This window comes from Lithobates pipiens, unplaced genomic scaffold, assembly GCF_037356315.1.
Source record: "Lithobates pipiens isolate NorthernLeopardFrog02 unplaced genomic scaffold, aLitPip1_a1.2 Scaffold_10, whole genome shotgun sequence".
NCBI classification, from domain to species: domain Eukaryota; kingdom Metazoa; phylum Chordata; class Amphibia; order Anura; family Ranidae; genus Lithobates; species Lithobates pipiens.
The window spans coordinates 123013814-123032351 of record NW_027507686.1 but is presented as its reverse complement, the minus strand read 5'-3'; the positions used below and the strand labels follow the sequence as shown (position 1 = coordinate 123032351).

At 45.2% G+C, this 18538-nt stretch overlaps 1 protein-coding gene across 2 annotated transcripts in view; it reads left to right on the top strand.

Annotated features, from left to right (window-relative positions):
* The first annotated feature begins 370 nt into the window (after positions 1 to 370).
* The window catches only part of PLA2G15 (phospholipase A2 group XV), a 281014-nt gene continuing 262846 nt past the window's right edge, over positions 371 to 18538 (top strand). Inside the window, exon 1 of one of the 2 annotated variants that reach the window (XM_077457913.1) lies at positions 371 to 720. In XM_077457913.1, coding sequence (XP_077314039.1) covers positions 609 to 720 — 112 coding nt within the window. In that variant the 5' untranslated portion in view covers positions 371 to 608. The remainder of the gene's footprint in view (positions 721 to 18538) is intronic. The other variant, XM_077457905.1, reaches the window with a different exon arrangement.

Here is an 18538-nt window from a genome sequence, read left to right as displayed (position 1 = left end):
GTAAAGTGTCGCTAAAAATAGTGGTGTTTTACCACCGACACCGGGGCGGCTCAGCGTGAAAGGGCTCTGAACAAGCTGAAGCCAATTGGTTGTCATATACATCTGCTCCAGTCATTTTCATAACTGCCCAAATCGCCTTTCTCTAAACGCTGGTTCACCAGTTCTGCTTCCGCCTATTCACTAAGTAAACATACACTTTTCTGTGTGATCATCAAAGTCGCTAAAATGCCGAATGTGTTCTTATTACAAGGGTCGGCAATCCAGCCCTAGCCGGGTTAATGTTTACGACGCTAACTTGAGAACAACATCTCGTGATCTCCATGTTTTCAAGGTTCTGTGCTGACGCACAGGCATTAGTAGTCCTAAAACGAGACAAAAGCAAGTAGGAAGTGTTTGGTGCTCAACTACTTTAGCCTTACATGCCGGTTAATTGGGACAGCCAACAGATGGGAAGAGCGACGGAAGGGTGTGAGGGACAAAACACGAAGTGCTGGAAGGAGCTCGGCTGCTAGTGTAGTGGGAGTTTTAAAAATAGACGGACCGTATAGTTTTTATGTGCGGTATTCCATCGCTGGCGGCTCTCTGTCCCTGGACGACACTATGCAGAAATGTCTGCTGGAGTAAGGTTGTCGGTTCTCGCTGTCTTCCTGTGGATGCGGTTCGCTCGGACTTCGCCCTGTGGGATAGGTGGATGTTCTCCGGGACCACCTGTGGTGCTTGGTAAGTTCTCAGTGGGGAAATATCCTTCCTGTAGTGGGAGGAGGAGGCACATTCCTCTGTAGTAGATGGAAGTCCATACCCTCTTGCTGTGTCACTTTCCTCTGTGCTCTTCCTGCTTTCTGTGTGTATTTGGGGTGCATTGTGGGGAGACAATTTATGTCGTCCATTCCAGTGATCGATCACTGGGGGTCTACACGAGATTATTCGTCAGCTTCTCATTAGCCATTTCTACTGAGGATCGGAAGCTGAGAAGTCATGTGACCGATCCCAAGATGTGTCTGATGCTGGAGAGGACATGAAGTCAGCAATACTTATTGCTGAATCTGATGGTTGTGCTTTTAAAGAGGAGCTGAACTCTGCAAGCTGTGCTGAAGAAAAGGGCAATCCTAGGACTGGTCACCACCAGTATTGTCTATGCCAGGGGTCCCCAAACTTTCTAAACAAAGGGCCAGTTTACGTTCAGATATTAGGGAGCCGAAGTGGCCAGTGGAAGTAGGAAATGCCCCCGCGTCAGTAGAAGAAGGAATAGTGTCCCATCATTGTGGGATGAATAGTGCCTAAGGGCCAGTTCGCACCACATGCAGTCCAGTGCATTTTTTTTCTGCATCAAAAATGCATGGATAGTAGGTTATATGACTTACAATGGCATAGTTCACAACAGTAAAAATAAAGGAAAAAACCGCGCTCGACAACGGTGGGAAGTAAGAGAGGATAGTAATAACAGTGGCTACGGCTAAATACTAGTTATATCATTAGGTTGCTGCCACCCACAAAAGAAAGAAACTCCAAAAGGTGTTTCCTCCAAAAAATAAAACAATATGATAACCAGGGTGATTGGCGCTACCTACAAGTAAAACTCCTTATATGTATGTATATCAATATATAATTCTGAATATATCATGTATTCATCTAGAAGAATATATATATATAATAAAGGGAGGCATAACCCCCAAAAAACTACCAATCTGCAATTTGAAATTCACAAGCTACTCAGAATTCCCAAAAAAACAACAAAGTTCCTACTAAAGATATGTTCCTGGGATTAACAAATAATTCCAATAAGCAACAGAAAAGGAAAAAACGAAACCAGACAACAAACTAGAAACCAAAAAGAATTTTTTGTATCTGTATCGCTAAGAGACAGTATTCCCTAAAATCGCATAAATGCCGAAGTGTGGTTTGAGTAGGCAAATTCCCAGTAAGAGGCGTATGTAAATGTGCTAGTGAGCTTATAATCCCAAACATGCAAACTGTAAGTGTAAACGCTAATATAGATACATATGCAAGAATTTTTTGCCTAAAGTCGCATTATCGCCAAGATGTGCAAAAAACCAAATATAAGGTGTATATAAATGTGCTTAATAAAATTAAAATTCACAATACAAAATTCAGATTATACAACCTATGCATGCAATATGCTAATATAAGCATATATATATGGAAAAACAAAAATATATTAATAGTATGGTATATAAGTATATAAAAAATTATATCAAAAAATATATATCAAAAAAGTGCAGCTGAAAAAACAAAGGGCAAAAAAATGTGTACAAAAAAGAAGAAAAAATATATATATAAAAAAGCAAAGGGTCTCTTAAAAAAACAGTAAATAACAAAAAATACAAAAATAGTGTCCAAATTCCCAAAAAATCTCTTCAACAGTGCAATTATAAAAAGTTCAAAAGATGTGACTAAAGTGCTCCTCGTGCAATCTCCAACGTGACTTCTGTGTTCCCCCACAAGATCCCCCACTCACCAGAAGAATAAACCCCTGCAGGGGTAATTCGCCTTGGAATCAAAGTCTACCGATAATCAGCTCTTCATTCGCATCCAGAGAGAGTTTTTTCAGTTCCTGCTGATGTCCGGCTCATCAATCGCAACCAAGGGGGAGATTTCCTCATAGGAAAAAAATTGTAGTCTCCATAGTGTGATTTGTATAAAAAATCAATTTATTGCCACAAAAATATAAACAAATAAAAACATAAAAAATGATAAAACAGAAAAGACAATTCTCATATGTTGAGACAAGATGTGGAACCACAGTCCATTAAAAAACCTTTCCAGCCTCCATATATGAATGATAACGTTCCAGGAAAAAGATAAAAAATCCTAGAACAGGGCTGAGAGAAAGGTAATAACCATACGCTAATGGTGCTTTATCCCAGATAACACAAAGGACTAGACACCAAAAAATATATATAATGGTGATGTCCCAGGATATAACCTGTTGTCTAGAGTCACTCCAGTGTTTGTAAGTCCCCCAGGGATAGAGCCCTTCTAGCGCGAAAAAATAACAATAATAATCCGAACGTGGAAACCGCCCGGTGGACACGCAGCTACGGCTTGCACTCCAACTGCGCTCCAACGAACGGAACTGACGTAATAGGCGTAACTCCGTCGAACGCGTTTCGTCATTGAATGACGAAACGCGTTCGACGGAGTTACGCCTATTACGTCAGTTCCGTTCGTTGGAGCGCAGTTGGAGTGCAAGCCGTAGCTGCGTGTCCACCGGGCGGTTTCCACGTTCGGATTATTATTGTTATTTTTTCGCGCTAGAAGGGCTCTATCCCTGGGGGACTTACAAACACTGGAGTGACTCTAGACAACAGGTTATATCCTGGGACATCACCATTATATATATTTTTTGGTGTCTAGTCCTTTGTGTTATCTGGGATAAAGCACCATTAGCGTATGGTTATTACCTTTCTCTCAGCCCTGTTCTAGGATTTTTTATCTTTTTCCTGGAACGTTATCATTCATATATGGAGGCTGGAAAGGTTTTTTAATGGACTGTGGTTCCACATCTTGTCTCAACATATGAGAATTGTCTTTTCTGTTTTATCATTTTTTATGTTTTTATTTGTTTATATTTTTGTGGCAATAAATTGATTTTTTATACAAATCACACTATGGAGACTACAATTTTTTTCCTATGAGGAAATCTCCCCCTTGGTTGCGATTGATGAGCCGGACATCAGCAGGAACTGAAAAAACTCTCTCTGGATGCGAATGAAGAGCTGATTATCGGTAGACTTTGATTCCAAGGCGAATTACCCCTGCAGGGGTTTATTCTTCTGGTGAGTGGGGGATCTTGTGGGGGAACACAGAAGTCGCGTTGGAGATTGCACGAGGAGCACTTTAGTCACATCTTTTGAACTTTTTATAATTGCACTGTTGAAGAGATTTTTTGGGAATTTGGACACTATTTTTGTATTTTTTGTTATTTACTGTTTTTTTAAGAGACCCTTTGCTTTTTTATATATATATATATTTTTTTATATATATATTCTTTCTTCTTTTTTGTACACATTTTTTTGCCCTTTGTTTTTTCAGCTGCACTTTTTTGATATATATTTTTTGATATAATTTTTTATATACTTATATACCATACTATTAATATATTTTTGTTTTTCCATATATATATGCTTATATTAGCATATTGCATGCATAGGTTGTATAATCTGAATTTTGTATTGTGAATTTTAATTTTATTAAGCACATTTATATACACCTTATATTTGGTTTTTTGCACATCTTGGCGATAATGCGACTTTAGGCAAAAAATTCTTGCATATGTATCTATATTAGCGTTTACACTTACAGTTTGCATGTTTGGGATTATAAGCTCACTAGCACATTTACATACGCCTCTTACTGGGAATTTGCCTACTCAAACCACACTTCGGCATTTATGCGATTTTAGGGAATACTGTCTCTTAGCGATACAGATACAAAAAATTCTTTTTGGTTTCTAGTTTGTTGTCTGGTTTCGTTTTTTCCTTTTCTGTTGCTTATTGGAATTATTTGTTAATCCCAGGAACATATCTTTAGTAGGAACTTTGTTGTTTTTTTGGGAATTCTGAGTAGCTTGTGAATTTCAAATTGCAGATTGGTAGTTTTTTGGGGGTTATGCCTCCCTTTATTATATATATATTCTTCTAGATGAATACATGATATATTCAGAATTATATATTGATATACATACATATAAGGAGTTTTACTTGTAGGTAGCGCCAATCACCCTGGTTATCATATTGTTTTATAGTTCACAACAGTGTTTGCAGTTCCAGGGCATTCCAGTTCCATAAAAAAAGTAGAACATGCTGCATTTTGTTTCTGCGCTGGACTGTACTGGAACGCTGTAAAACGTATCAAGAACGCACCTAAACGCACTGCAACACACTTGTCCTTAGGACCAGTTCACACCAGATGCAGTTCTGTTTTTTCTGCACCAATACAATCAGTTCCTGTCAGTTTCTGCACCAGAAACTGACTTAATGGTGTGAACTAGATCCATTGGAATACATGGAAAACACTGCATGCATTTTAAGTGCAGAAAAAAAGTGAACGGAACTGCGTCTGGTGTGAACTGGCCCTTAAAGAGGGATTCCACCAAAAAAAAAAAATATTAAGACCCCTTTCACACTGGGGCGTTTTTCAGGCGTTTTTCAAGCGCTTTAGCGTTAAAAAAAGCGCCTGTAAAGCGCTTGAAAGAAGCCTCATCTGCAGTCCCAATGTGAAATGTCAGCGCCCGAAAAACGCTCGTAAAGCGCAGCTTAAACTAGCAGCGCTTTACGAGCGTTTTTTGAGCGTTAATGGGGCGCTTTTAACCCCTGCTAGTGGCCAAATAAAGGGTTAAAAGCGCCCACAAAACGCTGCTGCCAATAGCGTTTTTCGGGCGTTTTACAAGCGCTTCCCATTGATTTCAATGGGAAGGGGCGTTTTAGGAGCGTTGTATTCACCGCTCCAAAAGCGCTGCAAAGAAGCTGCTTGCAGGACTTTTTTTGATGCTCTGCCAGCGCAGCGCCTTGGTGTGAAAGCACTCGGGCTTTTGCATTGGGATTGCAGTTGCAGCTTCTTTCAGGCGCTTTTTTTAACGCTAAAGCGCATGAAAAACGCCTGAAAAACGCCCCAGTGTGAAAGGGGTCTAAAAGCCAGCAGCTATAAATACTACAGCTGCTGACTTTTAATAAATGGACACTCACCTGTCCCGGGTTCCAGCGATGCCGAGGCCGATCGATCTCTCGGCTGCTGTTGTCACCATTCTAGGTGAGGGAATCAGGAAGTGAAGCGAATCGGCTTCACTTCCCGGTTCCCTACTGCGCATGCGCAAGCCGCGCCACGCAATAGGAAATCTCCGCGCTGTCACTGGGACCCGTGTGTGTTCCAGCAGACAGCGCGGCAGGGCAGGAAATGGCGTAGACTCCCACGGGAGTCTATGCCCGGAAGTGGGTGAAAATACCTGTCTTTGACAGGTATCTCCACCCCCCCCCTCCCCCCTGAAAGGTGTCAATTGTGACACCGGAGGGGGGGAGGGATCCGATCAGCGGAGGTTCCACTTTAGGGTGGAATCCCGCTTTAAGATAATTAAAAAGAGGGGGGGGGGGGAGCACTGGACAGCATCAAAAACGCGGAATAGTGTCCAGAGAGCTGAATAAAGGCAAGCAAAGAGTCACATTCGGCCCACGGGCTGCAGTTTGGAGACCCCTGGCCTACGGGCTGCTTACAGATGATCATTCCCCTTTACTGGCTTACCGTGTCTTGTTCTACACCAGGGGAGAATTTCAATATATAGGTTTTTGTTGGTATGACCCCCTTTTAATGGTCTGTGCCTAATCCAGGAAAGTTTTGCTAAGCTTTCTGACACATGCCACTTTTGGAAACTTGTTATGGATGCAACAGATTCTAAATCCATCGTTTTAACCACTTAAGGACCAAGACTCTTTCCGAGATGTGGTGTTTACAAGTTAAAAACGGGTTTATTTGCTAGAAAATTACGTAGAGCCCCCAAACATACTTTTATTTTATTTTTTTCTAACACCCTAGAGCAGTGATGGCGAACCTTGGCATCCCAGATGTTTTGGAACTACATTTCCCATGATACTCTGCAGTGTAGGTGAGCATCATGGGAAATGTAGTTACAAAACATCTGGGGTGCCAAGGTTTGCCATCACTGGCCTAGAGAATACAATGGCGGTCGTTGCAATGCTTTCTGTCACACCGTATTTGTGCAGCTGTCTTTTTTGGAAAAATACACTTTCCCAAGTGTTCTTCCAGGACAGCCCTTGAGAGATGGAGCTCCTCCCATCGACACAGGAAACACATTGCCACAGTTCAAAAGGCGGTCCCTCAGGTCCCTGGTCAGTCATTTGTGTTTCCTCCGTCGGAGGAACATGTTGCCAGGAACCTGGAGGCCCCTCTCAGGGGCTGCCTGAGAACCTGCAAGCCTAAGGGACCGGGTCCTGGTTTATGGCTGCAGTTTGGGTCCATACCTTTTTTTCTTTGGCTCGGGTACCGTCCAGCTGAACCGGAGCAGACCCGTTACCCTCCTCCTTCCAGTGCCGAGGTGGCCAGGGGCAGAATGACGCCGGTTTCCCCCAGGAGTGGTGAGTGGAACCTTCCATCTTCCCTCCTCGTTGCAGGGGGTCGGAGACGCCGAGCGTTCACTTCCGGCGGAACCGCGTCATCACTGCGTGCCGAGACTTCCGGTTCCGGGTCTCTAAGGGTACAAGGAGGAGAGGGAGAGCCAGCGCTGTGCCTGTAAAGCCCGACCAGCGTCCAGCTATACCGGATTAGCGGCGGGATTCGGAGCGTCAGAGGGGGACCATGGAGGCTATTCCCCAGGATACTCCGGCGGAGACAGGCACCAGCCAAACCCAGGTAGGCTGCTGGGCATGCTATTACTCTGGTGGAGTGGTGGTGTTTGTAGGCTGGGCCCTGTAGTACCCCACGGTGGCGGTTTACTCACAGTGAGGTTGTTTGTTAGTGGTGATTCTAAGAGGGACATGGTGCTGACGCTAAGAAATCCTTTGTCTTCTTATTTTCAGGCTAAAGAGATGCCAAGGGAAGACAAGACAGGCCGCAAAAAGTGTCCTAATTGTGGGAATAGGTTGTCCTCTGGCTCTAACAAAGCCCTATGCAAGCAATGCATTGCAAGCTTGCTTAAATCTGAGGCAGATTCCCCTTTAGCAAAGTTTTTGGGCTCCTTTAAAGAGGAAATGGCGTCGACCTTTAAGTCCCTCCGGGAGTTAATCACTGACGTGGGATCAGCTGCAGCTGCCTCCACGAGTAAAACAACTATAATCTCATCCTCACCATGCCTTACAACACCCAGCTCAGGGGAGCCCCGTATGGTCAGGGAGCCTAGCCCCACGTTGATTAGCCCCGAATCCTCTGACACTGACTCGGGTCAGGAAGAGGATCAAGCAGCATCTAAAGCCTCAAAATATAGATTATCTCTCGAGGAAGTAGATGAGCTAATGGGGGCTATCTATGATACGCTGGAAATTGAGGAGGAAGAAACTCAGTTATCCAGACATGATCAAATGTATGAGGCTCTGGGGAAAAAGAAAGCAAGGGTTTTTCCTATACATAAGGTGCTTTCTGACCTTGTCCTTAAGGAGTGGTCTGAACCAGACAAGAAGGTTTTCTTTCCTAAATCCCTTAAGAGAAGGTTCCCTTTTGATGAGAGCCCAGAGGCGGTCTGGAATAAAAATCCAAAACTAGACGCCCCTCTGTCCAAAATCTCAAAGCAGGCTGATCTGGCCTTTGAGGATATGGGCCACCTGAAAGATCCCATGGACAGGAGAACAGACATCGTCTTAAAGAGGGCCTGGGATGCCTCTATGGCAGGCTTAAAACCAGCTCTAGCCACTTCCTGTGTAGCTAGAAACCTGGAGTTCTGGTTATCGCAACTACAAGAACACTTAAAGGCAGGCACTCCTAGGGGGGAGCTTTTGAAATCTTTCCCTATGCTTTTTAAGGCCACCAGTTTCATCTCTGACGCCTCCACGGACTCCGTTAAATTTACGGCTAAATCTGCAGCACTTTCAGTGGCAGCAAGGAGGTCAGTATGGATGAAAACCTGGGGGGGAGACACGGCGTCTAAAACCCGCCTGTGCAGCGTCCCTTTTACAGGAGACTTAGTCTTCGGGCCTGAATTAGACTCCGCCTTAGAAAGGACGGCGGACAAAAAGAAAACCTTTCCTGCAAAAAAGAAAAATTTTCAAAGAAAAATTTTTCGTCCCTTTAAGGAACCCTCTAAATCAGAGAAGAGTTCAACCCCCAAAAAACATTGGTCGGGACATAAAGGGAAAGGAAAAGGGGGCATACTGTTTAGCCGCCCCAATCAGGATCCCAAACCCCAGTGACGTCAGGGTTCCTGTGGGAGGAAGATTAAGCAAATTTCTTCCTCAATGGGAAGAGACAACCTCGAACGAGTTTGTCTTAAACATAATAAAAAGGGGTCATGCGCTGGAATTTCACAGCAACCCTCCTTCCAAGTTTCTGGTGACAAAGCTTCCAAGTCACTCAGAAAAGGCCAGGGCCTTACCTTTACTAATAGGGGAAATGGTAGATCAAGAAGTATTGACACCAGTCCCTATTCAGGAACAAGGGGACGGTTTTTACTCGCACATCTTTGTGGTAAGAAAACCGTCAGGGAGATTCAGACTAATTATGAACCTCCGTCCACTGAATCGCTCCATCCGTTACAAGAGATTTCGGATGGAGTCCATTTATTCCATAAAGAATCTCCTGCAGAAAGAGACATTTATGGCAACCCTGGACCTAAGGGATGCTTATCTGCACATTCCAATAAGGGAGGAATGCCAGAAATTCCTTCGGATGGCAGTGCAGATAGACACAAAGGTTTACCACTTTCAGTGCAGAGCACTTCCCTTCGGTCTATCATCCTCTCCGAGAATCTTTACCAAGGTTCTCGGAGAGGCTTTAGTTCCTCTGAGGCTTCAATCAGTCTCAATTATCCCCTACCTAGACGATCTGCTCCTAACAGCCCACTCAGAGAGTCGTCTTTCTCAGGACCTAGAATTGACTCAACTCAGTCTGAGTCGATTAGGGTGGATTGTCAGTCAGGAGAAATCCAAGACAACCCCAACACAGGAGATCCTGTATCTGGGGTACTGGATCAAGTCTGTAGATCAGAAAATTATACTGCCGGAAGAAAAGATTTTGAATCTGTGGCAGAGAATATCTTTTCTTCAATGCAGCCCCAAGTGTACGGTGAGGGAAGTAATGTCGGTCTTAGGTCTTATGACGGCAGCCATTCCAGCCGTACAATGGGCCAGGTTCCATCAAAGAGAACTTCAGGGTTTTCTGTTAGAACAATTAAAAGGCAGAGATCTGGAGGAGGAGGTATCGATCCCCTCAAGGGTAAAACGCTCCCTCTGGTGGTGGAAGGACAGGGAGAACCTAAACAAAGGGGTTCATTGGGTCCTTCCTATCACTTCAACACTAACAACGGATGCGAGCAGTTGGGGCTGGGGAGCCCACCTAGGCTCAAGCTGGGTCCAGGACAAGTGGACCCCGGAGGAGAAATGTTTCTCTTCCAATTGGAAAGAACTAACAGCAATCCTGAGAGCTGTTCTAGCTTTCCACCCCGCAATACAGGGTCACCATCTACAAGTCCGTTCAGACAATACGACGGCTGTAGCATACATAAACAAACAAGGAGGAACCAGAAGTCCTCGTTTGATGTTGGTAGCCAGACGCATTCTCCAGTGGGCAGAAGCCAATCTGGAATCCATTTCTGCAGTTCACCTGAAAGGGGAGCTGAACAACAAGGCGGACTTCTTGAGTCGACAGAGGATTTCGAACCAAGAATGGTCCTTACACCCAGAGGCATTCAATCTCATAACAGCTCACTGGGGAGAACCAGAGGTAGACCTTTTTGCGAGCAAGAAAAATGCAAAGGTTCCCAATTTTTTCTCGCTAAACCCAGGAGATCAACCCCTGGCGGTAGATGCCTTGCAAACTCCATGGACTTTCAGTCTGGCGTATGCATTTCCCCCTCTTCATCTCATTCCGAGGGTCCTAGCAAGATTCCTCAAGGAAAAAACCTGTTTGATTCTAGTAGCACCTTTTTGGCCCAGGAGACCGTGGTTCACAACGTTGCTACAATTGACAGACTGTCCGCCTCTAAGACTTCCCTACAGACAGGACCTCCTGTCGCAGGGACCTCTTTACCATCCGCAGGTCGCCACACTGAAGCTGTCAGCGTGGTTACTGAGGAGGAAATCTTAAGGAGTAAGGGCCTGTCAGACGAGGTAATTGCGACCTTACTACAGAGTCGCAAACCAGTCACGAGAGCTATTTACAAAAAAGTCTGGAAAAAATTCAATAGCTGGCTGAATGGCCGGGACATAAATACGGCTAATATTCTACAGTTTTTACAGGAAGGTGTAAACAAGGGTTTAACCCTAAGTACTATTAAAGTACAGATAGCTGCCTTAAGTGTATACCTAGATGAACGCTTACAGGAAAATCCTTTTGTCGCTAGATTCTGTAAGGCAGTCGCTAGACGCAAGCCAGTCAGAATCACAAAAGTCCCATCCTGGGATTTAGCAGTTGTGCTAAAAGCTTTCTTGGGGTCACCCTTTGAGCCTATCTCAGAGGCCTCCCTAAGGCTTATTACCTTTAAGACAGTTCTCCTGGTGGCAATCACTTCAGCCCGTAGGGTCAGTGAAATCCAAGCACTTTCCATCAGGGAACCATTCCTACAGATCCTAGAAGACAGAGTCATTCTAAAGACAGACCCTGGGTTCTTACCAAAGGTAGCATCTAGTTTCCATAGGTCCCAAGATATTGTCCTCCCTTCATTTTGTCAAAATGCAGCAAATGAGAAAGAGGAACGTTTTCATTTATTGGATGTGAGGAGGTGTATTCTAGAATATCTTAAAATAACAAATCCATTCAGAATCTCAGACTCCCTTTTTGTCCTTTTTTCCGGACAGCGTAGGGGACAGAAAGCTTCAAAAGTAACCATAGCTAGATGGATTAGGCTAGCTATAGCAGAGGGGTATAAGGCCTTGAATAGAGATCCTCCTGAGGGTGTTAAAGCTCACTCAACAAGAGCGTTGTCTGCATCCTGGGCAGAAAGAGCTGGTGCCACCCCGGAGCAGGTATGTAAAGCAGCCACATGGTCAAGCTTTTCCACCTTTACAAGGCATTACCGACTGGACTTAATGTCTAGTCAGGATCAGGCCTTTGGGAGGAAAGTCCTCCAGGCCGTGGTCCCCCCCTAATCTGGTAAGTACTTGGGGATCCTCTCAAGGGCTGTCCTGGAAGAACACTTGGGAAAACTGGAGTTAGTACTTACCGGTAACTCCTTTTCCGGTGGTCTTCCAGGACAGCACGATCCCACCCTTTATTTGATTGTAGTGATGTACTAATGTTATTACCTGTTATGGTTTATATGTTTTTCAGTTCCATCCTTCGGTTCTTGGTGAATGACTGACCAGGGACCTGAGGGACCGCCTTTTGAACTGTGGCAATGTGTTTCCTGTGTCGATGGGAGGAGCTCCATCTCTCAAGGGCTGTCCTGGAAGACCACCGGAAAAGGAGTTACCGGTAAGTACTAACTCCAGTTTTTTTTTTTTTTTTTAATTTGTGAAAGATAATGTTAAAATGATACCCAACATGCCACACTTCAAGTATTCGTGGAATTCCGACAAACTTTTGCCGTTAAAAATCTCCATAGGTGACCTTTAAAAAGTTCTACAGGTTGCATGTTTTGATTTAGGTCTAGACTTATTGCTCTCTCTAACGATCGCGGTGATACCTCCACATGTGTGGTTTGAACACCATTTTCCTATGCGCGCGCTACTCACGTGTGCGTTCTGCACACGAGCTTATCGGGACGGGACGTGTTTAAAGTTTTTTTTTTTTTTTTTTTTTCTTATTTATTTTACCTTTTTATTTTTACACTGTTAACACTGACCTATATCACATCACATATATTTTTTTTATATATATATATCTCTATCTCTAATATTTATACTAAAATGAAATAAAAAAAAAAAAAAAAAAAAAATCATTTAAAATGTCCCTTTTTTTTAAGCAGGGTTCTGTCGAAATTTATTTTAAAAGTCAGCAGCTACAAATACTGCAGCTGCTGACTTTTAAAATATGGACACTTGCCTGTCCAGCGTGCCCACAATGTTGGCACCCAAAGCCGATCTGTCGCTTGGCTCTCGAGTGCTGCTGCCACCATCTTCTAGCTCCACACCTTGCGGCTTCACTTCCTGGATCCCTACTACGCATGCACGAGTCGCTCTGCGCAATACGGATGGTCCCTGCTATCTCTGGGACCCGTATGTTTCACAGCAGAGGGGGACAGGAAGTGGCGTAGATACCCGCAGATTCTGCAGATATCTATGCCCTGAAGTGGGTGCAAATACCTGTATTATACAGGTATCTGCACCTCCCTGAAAGGTGCCGAATGTGAAACCGGAGGGGGGGGGGGGGAGGGTTCGGTGGGGGGGGGGAAGGGGTTCCTTTTTTGTGTGAACCTCTGCTTTAAGAGCTGTGGGCAGAAGTGATGTTTTGACATCGCTTCTGCCCTGCATTGTTACGGAGACATGTGTGTATGGCCCCAATAAGCAGTGGAGGGCACCTGGAGCGTGGCGGGAGGGGGCCCTCTCCTGCCGCCAATAAGTGATCTTGTGTCCTAAACCTGACCACTCACTGAAGAGGAGGATACCGGGGTTATGGCAGCTAGCTGCTGCCATAACAAATGTATACCCCTTCACACAGCCGACATTTAACGACGGTGGGCGGTCCGGAAGTTGTTAAAGTGGAACTAAACTCTCCAATCCTTTACAGCAAATGAAGCTGCTATCTTAGCCTCTGTTTGATCTGCAGTTGCCATGGTGCTGCACATATGATCAGTTTTGACAGCAGCCATTTGATAGCGTGACAGTTATCATTCATGGCGTGCCTTGAATGTAACTGTTTTTTTGTAAACCGGTAAATTGAAGGGTTTAGTTTTGCATTAAAGCAGAACTAAAGACAGCAATACTAAATCTCTGCTTTAATGATCCAAGGGAATGCCTGGAGGGTGAGAGGGGGGGTTGACATGACATCAATCTAGTGCATGCATGGGTGTTGTTCAAAACTGTGCATGCACCGCTCGGTTTGCATTCGGCAGAAAATTGTGGACAGGAAAGTAAGTTTTTATTTTATTGCAGAAAAGACATTGTATGTTTGTTCTGCAATAATGAGCCTGCCTATTGGCAAAACATTTTTTAATTCAGTTCCATTTGGATTGCTTCCCAAAACCAATTACATTCAAGGCATGCTGTGTATTACTGTCACAGTTGCTTGTCCTCTCAAACAAACTGTCAAGCCATGGCTGGTGTCATAATTGATCGCAGGTTCAACATCATGGCAACGTCAGATCAAATATATTATAAGATGGAATCCTCTTTGGCTGTAAAGGATACAGATAATTTTTTTTTTTTATGCTTTAACCAATTCAACACAGGGCATTTGCACACCCTTCCTGCCCAGGCCAATTTTCAGCTTTCAGCGCTGTTGCAATTTGACAATTGCACGGTCATGCAACACTGTACCCAAATGACATTTCTCTTGCGTTCACCGACTGACACAGCGCCTTTCTTAGACCATTGGGTTGGTACGCCACCTTCAGGAGAGGACTATGCAGAACATGTACAACAAAACCAGAACTTTTTAGTTCTGCCCAAGGGGCGGTCCCTTAGGTAACAACCCCCCAGCCTGCCTCCTGCAGCCTCAGTTTTTTTCTGCCTAGTGAAGGAGAAGGACCTAGGAACCCTGCAGGCCCATCGGTCCATGGATTTTTTTTTTTTCTGCAGAAGTTTGCCTTTTGCGCATCCTGTGATCTGCTATCAACAGCTGGCTGGGTGACAGGCTGGATACCCTTATCCTTGTAGTCTCCCCAGCCCGGCCAGCTAGCGCGTGCAGACCAGAGCTCCGCACTGGGTCAGCTACGACATGCCCCCCAGCTCCATGTAAAAGCAGACCCCGCCCCTCAACCTCCAGGGAGAGCTCTGACGCAGACTCTGACCCCTGTTCAGTTGTTTCAGATGACGCTGACCAGGACCGATCGGGCAAGTGAGGACGAGTCCCTGTCCGGGTCTGTGCGCGATAAAGTGATTGTTGGAGTACTGATCACAGCTGTGCGTTATACCCTGAAAATTCAGGATACAGTAGATCCTTCTGCTGATGTAGTGGTCTCTTTTCAGTCCCATAAGCCAACCCGTACACCTAGGGTATTTCCATATCTGACTTATTTAGATAAGTTCATATACAAGGAATGAGGTCGGGTCGACCGCATCGGACCTTTACGGTCCCCAAATACATGGCGGTGTGTTTACCCCTTTTGAGGAGAGCCTTCTCAAAAAATGGTCGGCTTCTCTGGTCGTGGACCCCCAGGTATCCAGGTTAAACAAAGTAACCACGATCCCGGTAGAGAGGACTCCTGCCTTTAAGGACCCCATGGACAGGAAGGCAGAGGCAGTGGCTCGTTCCTTGTTTACGGTTGTGAGGTCGGCAATTCGACCAGAACTTGCATCCACACTTGTCACAGACACTTGCTGAGTGGGCAAAACATTTGCACTGTGAAATGGGGGAACAACAGACTCCCCCTGTCTGTGGAACTAGCAGACCAGTTAGTGCAAGGCCTTAAGTACGTTTGTGACACAGCCATTGATGCCCTCCCTCTGTTATCCAGGGCTTCAGCGTCAGCAGTGGTGCTGAGGTGCCTAATTTTGGCTAAAATGCTGGTCGGCTCCAGCATACCCGTACTCCCGGCTACCAGTTCTGGAGCCGGAAAGGTTCCAGGGGTTCTACTCTAATCTGTAGTCCCCAAAAACAAAGGGGTACGTCCAATCTTGGAACTGAAAGTCCTCAATTACTTTGAAAGTACAGAGGCTCAGTAGTTGCTGCACTCCATCAAGGGGACTCCCTGGCATCTTTGGACATCCAGGATGCATACCTGCACTTACCCATATGCCTTCGGCATCAGAAGTTTCTGCGATTTGCAGTTGGGAAGGCCCACTATCAGTTTGTGGCTCTCCCTTTTGGCTTGGCATCTGCCCTGAGTCTTTACCAAGGTATTGGCTCCTGTTTTGGTGTTGCTGCGACAACGCGGGCTCGCGATCGTGGGTTACCTAGACTATCTCCTCCTGAGAGCATCTTCCACCTCAGAATTAGAGGAGGATGTGGTGATCACCATGCAGACCCTGCAGGAATTTGGGTGGCTGTTGAACCTAAAAGCACCATTAAAGGACAAATATCAGCCTTGGCTGTCTTTTTTTTTTTTTTTTCCCCCAGAGACCCCTGGCGTCTCACTGACACTTTTGTTCATGTTCCGACATGTAGTTCCTCCAGTGCGTCCATCTTTACCCCCATGGGATCTGAACCTGGTGTTATCGGCGCTTCAGAAACCACCATTTGAAAATATCATAAGATGGATCCCTCTGACTCTTTTACAGAAAGTGGTTTTCCTAGTGGCCATTACATCGGCCAGGAGGGTTTCGGAACTGGCGGCCTTGTCTTGCAAGTTGCCCAATCTGGTTATCCACAAGAATAAGGTGGGGTTGCGTCTGCAACCTTGCTTTCGGCGTTCCACATCAATGAAGACGTTGTGTTGCCATCTGTGTCCTAAACTGACACATCCTAAAGAGGTGTCCCTCCATTCCCTGGATGTGGTCTGGGCTCTGAGGGTGTATTTGTCTGCTACGGCTCCCTTTTGGAAGTCAGACTCCTTGTTTGTTTCAGTTGCTGGTCCGAATAAAGGCATGGCGGTCTCGTCGGGCACCATTACCAGGTGGATCATACAGATTGTAGTACAGGCCTACGCCTTGAAGGGGCAAGTGCCCCCCTTTCCGGACGCGGCCCACTCCACCAGAGCAATTGGAATGTCTTGGGCCTTCCGACATTAATTGTCTGTCGCTCAAGTGTATAAATCGGCAACCTGGTCGTCTGTTCTCACCTTTACAAAATTCTACAAGGTAGATGTCAGTGCATCGGCTGATGCCTGTTTTTGGCTGCAAAGTTTTGCAGACGGCTGTGTAATTTGCAATTGCACTAATTTTTTTATTTTTTGTCAAAAAAAGGTACTTTTAAGTAAATGCACTGTTGCATTTGTTACCGTAAGTTATTGAGGCGGTTTGTAAGGTAGTGACTCCCAGATTGAGGAACTTTTGTGGGTAAAAGTTCTATGCTGTTCCCACACCGTTGTTTTGTGGGTGAAGTTTTATACTGTTTCTCACATGCCATTGTGGGTGAAGGTTTTTATGCTGTTTCCCACCCCTCGTTTTGGCACTGCTTGGGGAAGCCCTGATGACCTAAGAAAGGAGCTGTGTTGGTCAGTGAACATAAGAGAAAATAGGATTTTTTTTTTGTACTCCACCGTAAAATCCTTTTCTCTGTAGTTCACCGAGTGACACAGCACTTTCCCCTACTATTATTTTTTTATTTATCTTTTTAAGTTATACTGCTTGTTGACGTAGAAAGTTCTGGTTCTGTTGTACATGTTCACATGTTCTGCCTAGTCCTCTCCTGAAGGTGGCGTAAGAACCCGATGGTCTAAGAAAGAGAAGCTGTGTCAGTCGGTGAACTACAGAGAAGAAGTTTTTACGATTAGTACAAAAAATCCTATTTTTTTTATGATTTCCCCCCCCCCCCCCCCCCACATTTGAGCTTTCTTTTGGTGGCGACTGCAACATTGCGGCGGACATATCGGACACTTTTGACACTATTTTGGGACCATTCACATTTATACAGCGATCAGTGCTATACAAATGCATTGATTACTGTATAAATGTCACTGGCAGGGATGGGGTTAATTGTGTTACCTAGGGAGTGATTATAACTGTAGGAGGAGGGGACTCATAGGGAGGAGACCAATCGGTGTTCCTCTGATCTGGAAACACATGATCGTATTCCTCTCACCTGACAGGACTTTCACACACACACACACACACACACTCACACACACACACACACACACACACACACACACACACACACACACAGAGTCCTGCTCTGTTAATGGGCAAACGTGTGTGCCAGGCAGACATTGTGGTCGCCGGGCAACGCGCATTGGCCCCCAGACAGCCAGAAAGCCCAGGACATCATATGCCCACCCAGGATGGGAGATCTCGCCTGCAGATATCATATGACTATGGCTGGGATGGGAGAAGTGGTTAAGACGAACCCTAAGTTTGCATATGGAGAGATGCTGCTAAGCTGTCATGAAAGTAGCGGCTTCCCACACAGGGCTTTCTGGTTGCTCTGAAGCTGGCAGGCGCCAACTTCATGGCAAACAAGAACACTTCCCTGGCCCCTTCAGCTGTAGGGTAGAAGTACACAAAGGGGCAGGGTCTCTGGTGACATCATTGCCTAAATATAGCCAAATTTGGACAATGAAGTGACCACCCATGCACTAATAAAACTTCCCCTCCCCCCAATTTCAGGCAGTTCTTCTGCCTATATACAGCAGCACACTTTGAGACTAGCCTTTTACAAGTACCAGCTGCTGGAATAAGCATTCCAGCACCTTACTTTGTGACATGGTGAGATGTTACCAGCACATGGGCCCTTTGTTTGTTTGCTTTCAGCTGGCGTCTGAATTAGGCCAGGGATGAGTTGTGGTGTGGCCACCCCAGCCTCAGTGCCACCCCCCTCCATGGAACAGAATTAAATACCTATTCCCGATGGGTACATGAATCAGTTGCCCACACTCATATTTATTGTTTAGGGGAGCAAGGTAATTCTAAAGAGTGTTTACGATACTCTACAAATTTCACTGTATGTTGCTACATGGAGCCACTTGGTAGAGGCCGGACTATTCCTTCTCCGTTGCAGAGTCTCTGGCAAGAAAATCAGTCAGCAGCACAGCAGGTATATCGCCAAATCTAAAGCCTCATGCACACAATCAGATTTTTCAACGGGAATTTTGTGATGACAGGCTGTTGGTGGAAAATCCGACTATGCTCCATCAGACAATTGTTGGATTTTCTGCAGACAAACGTTG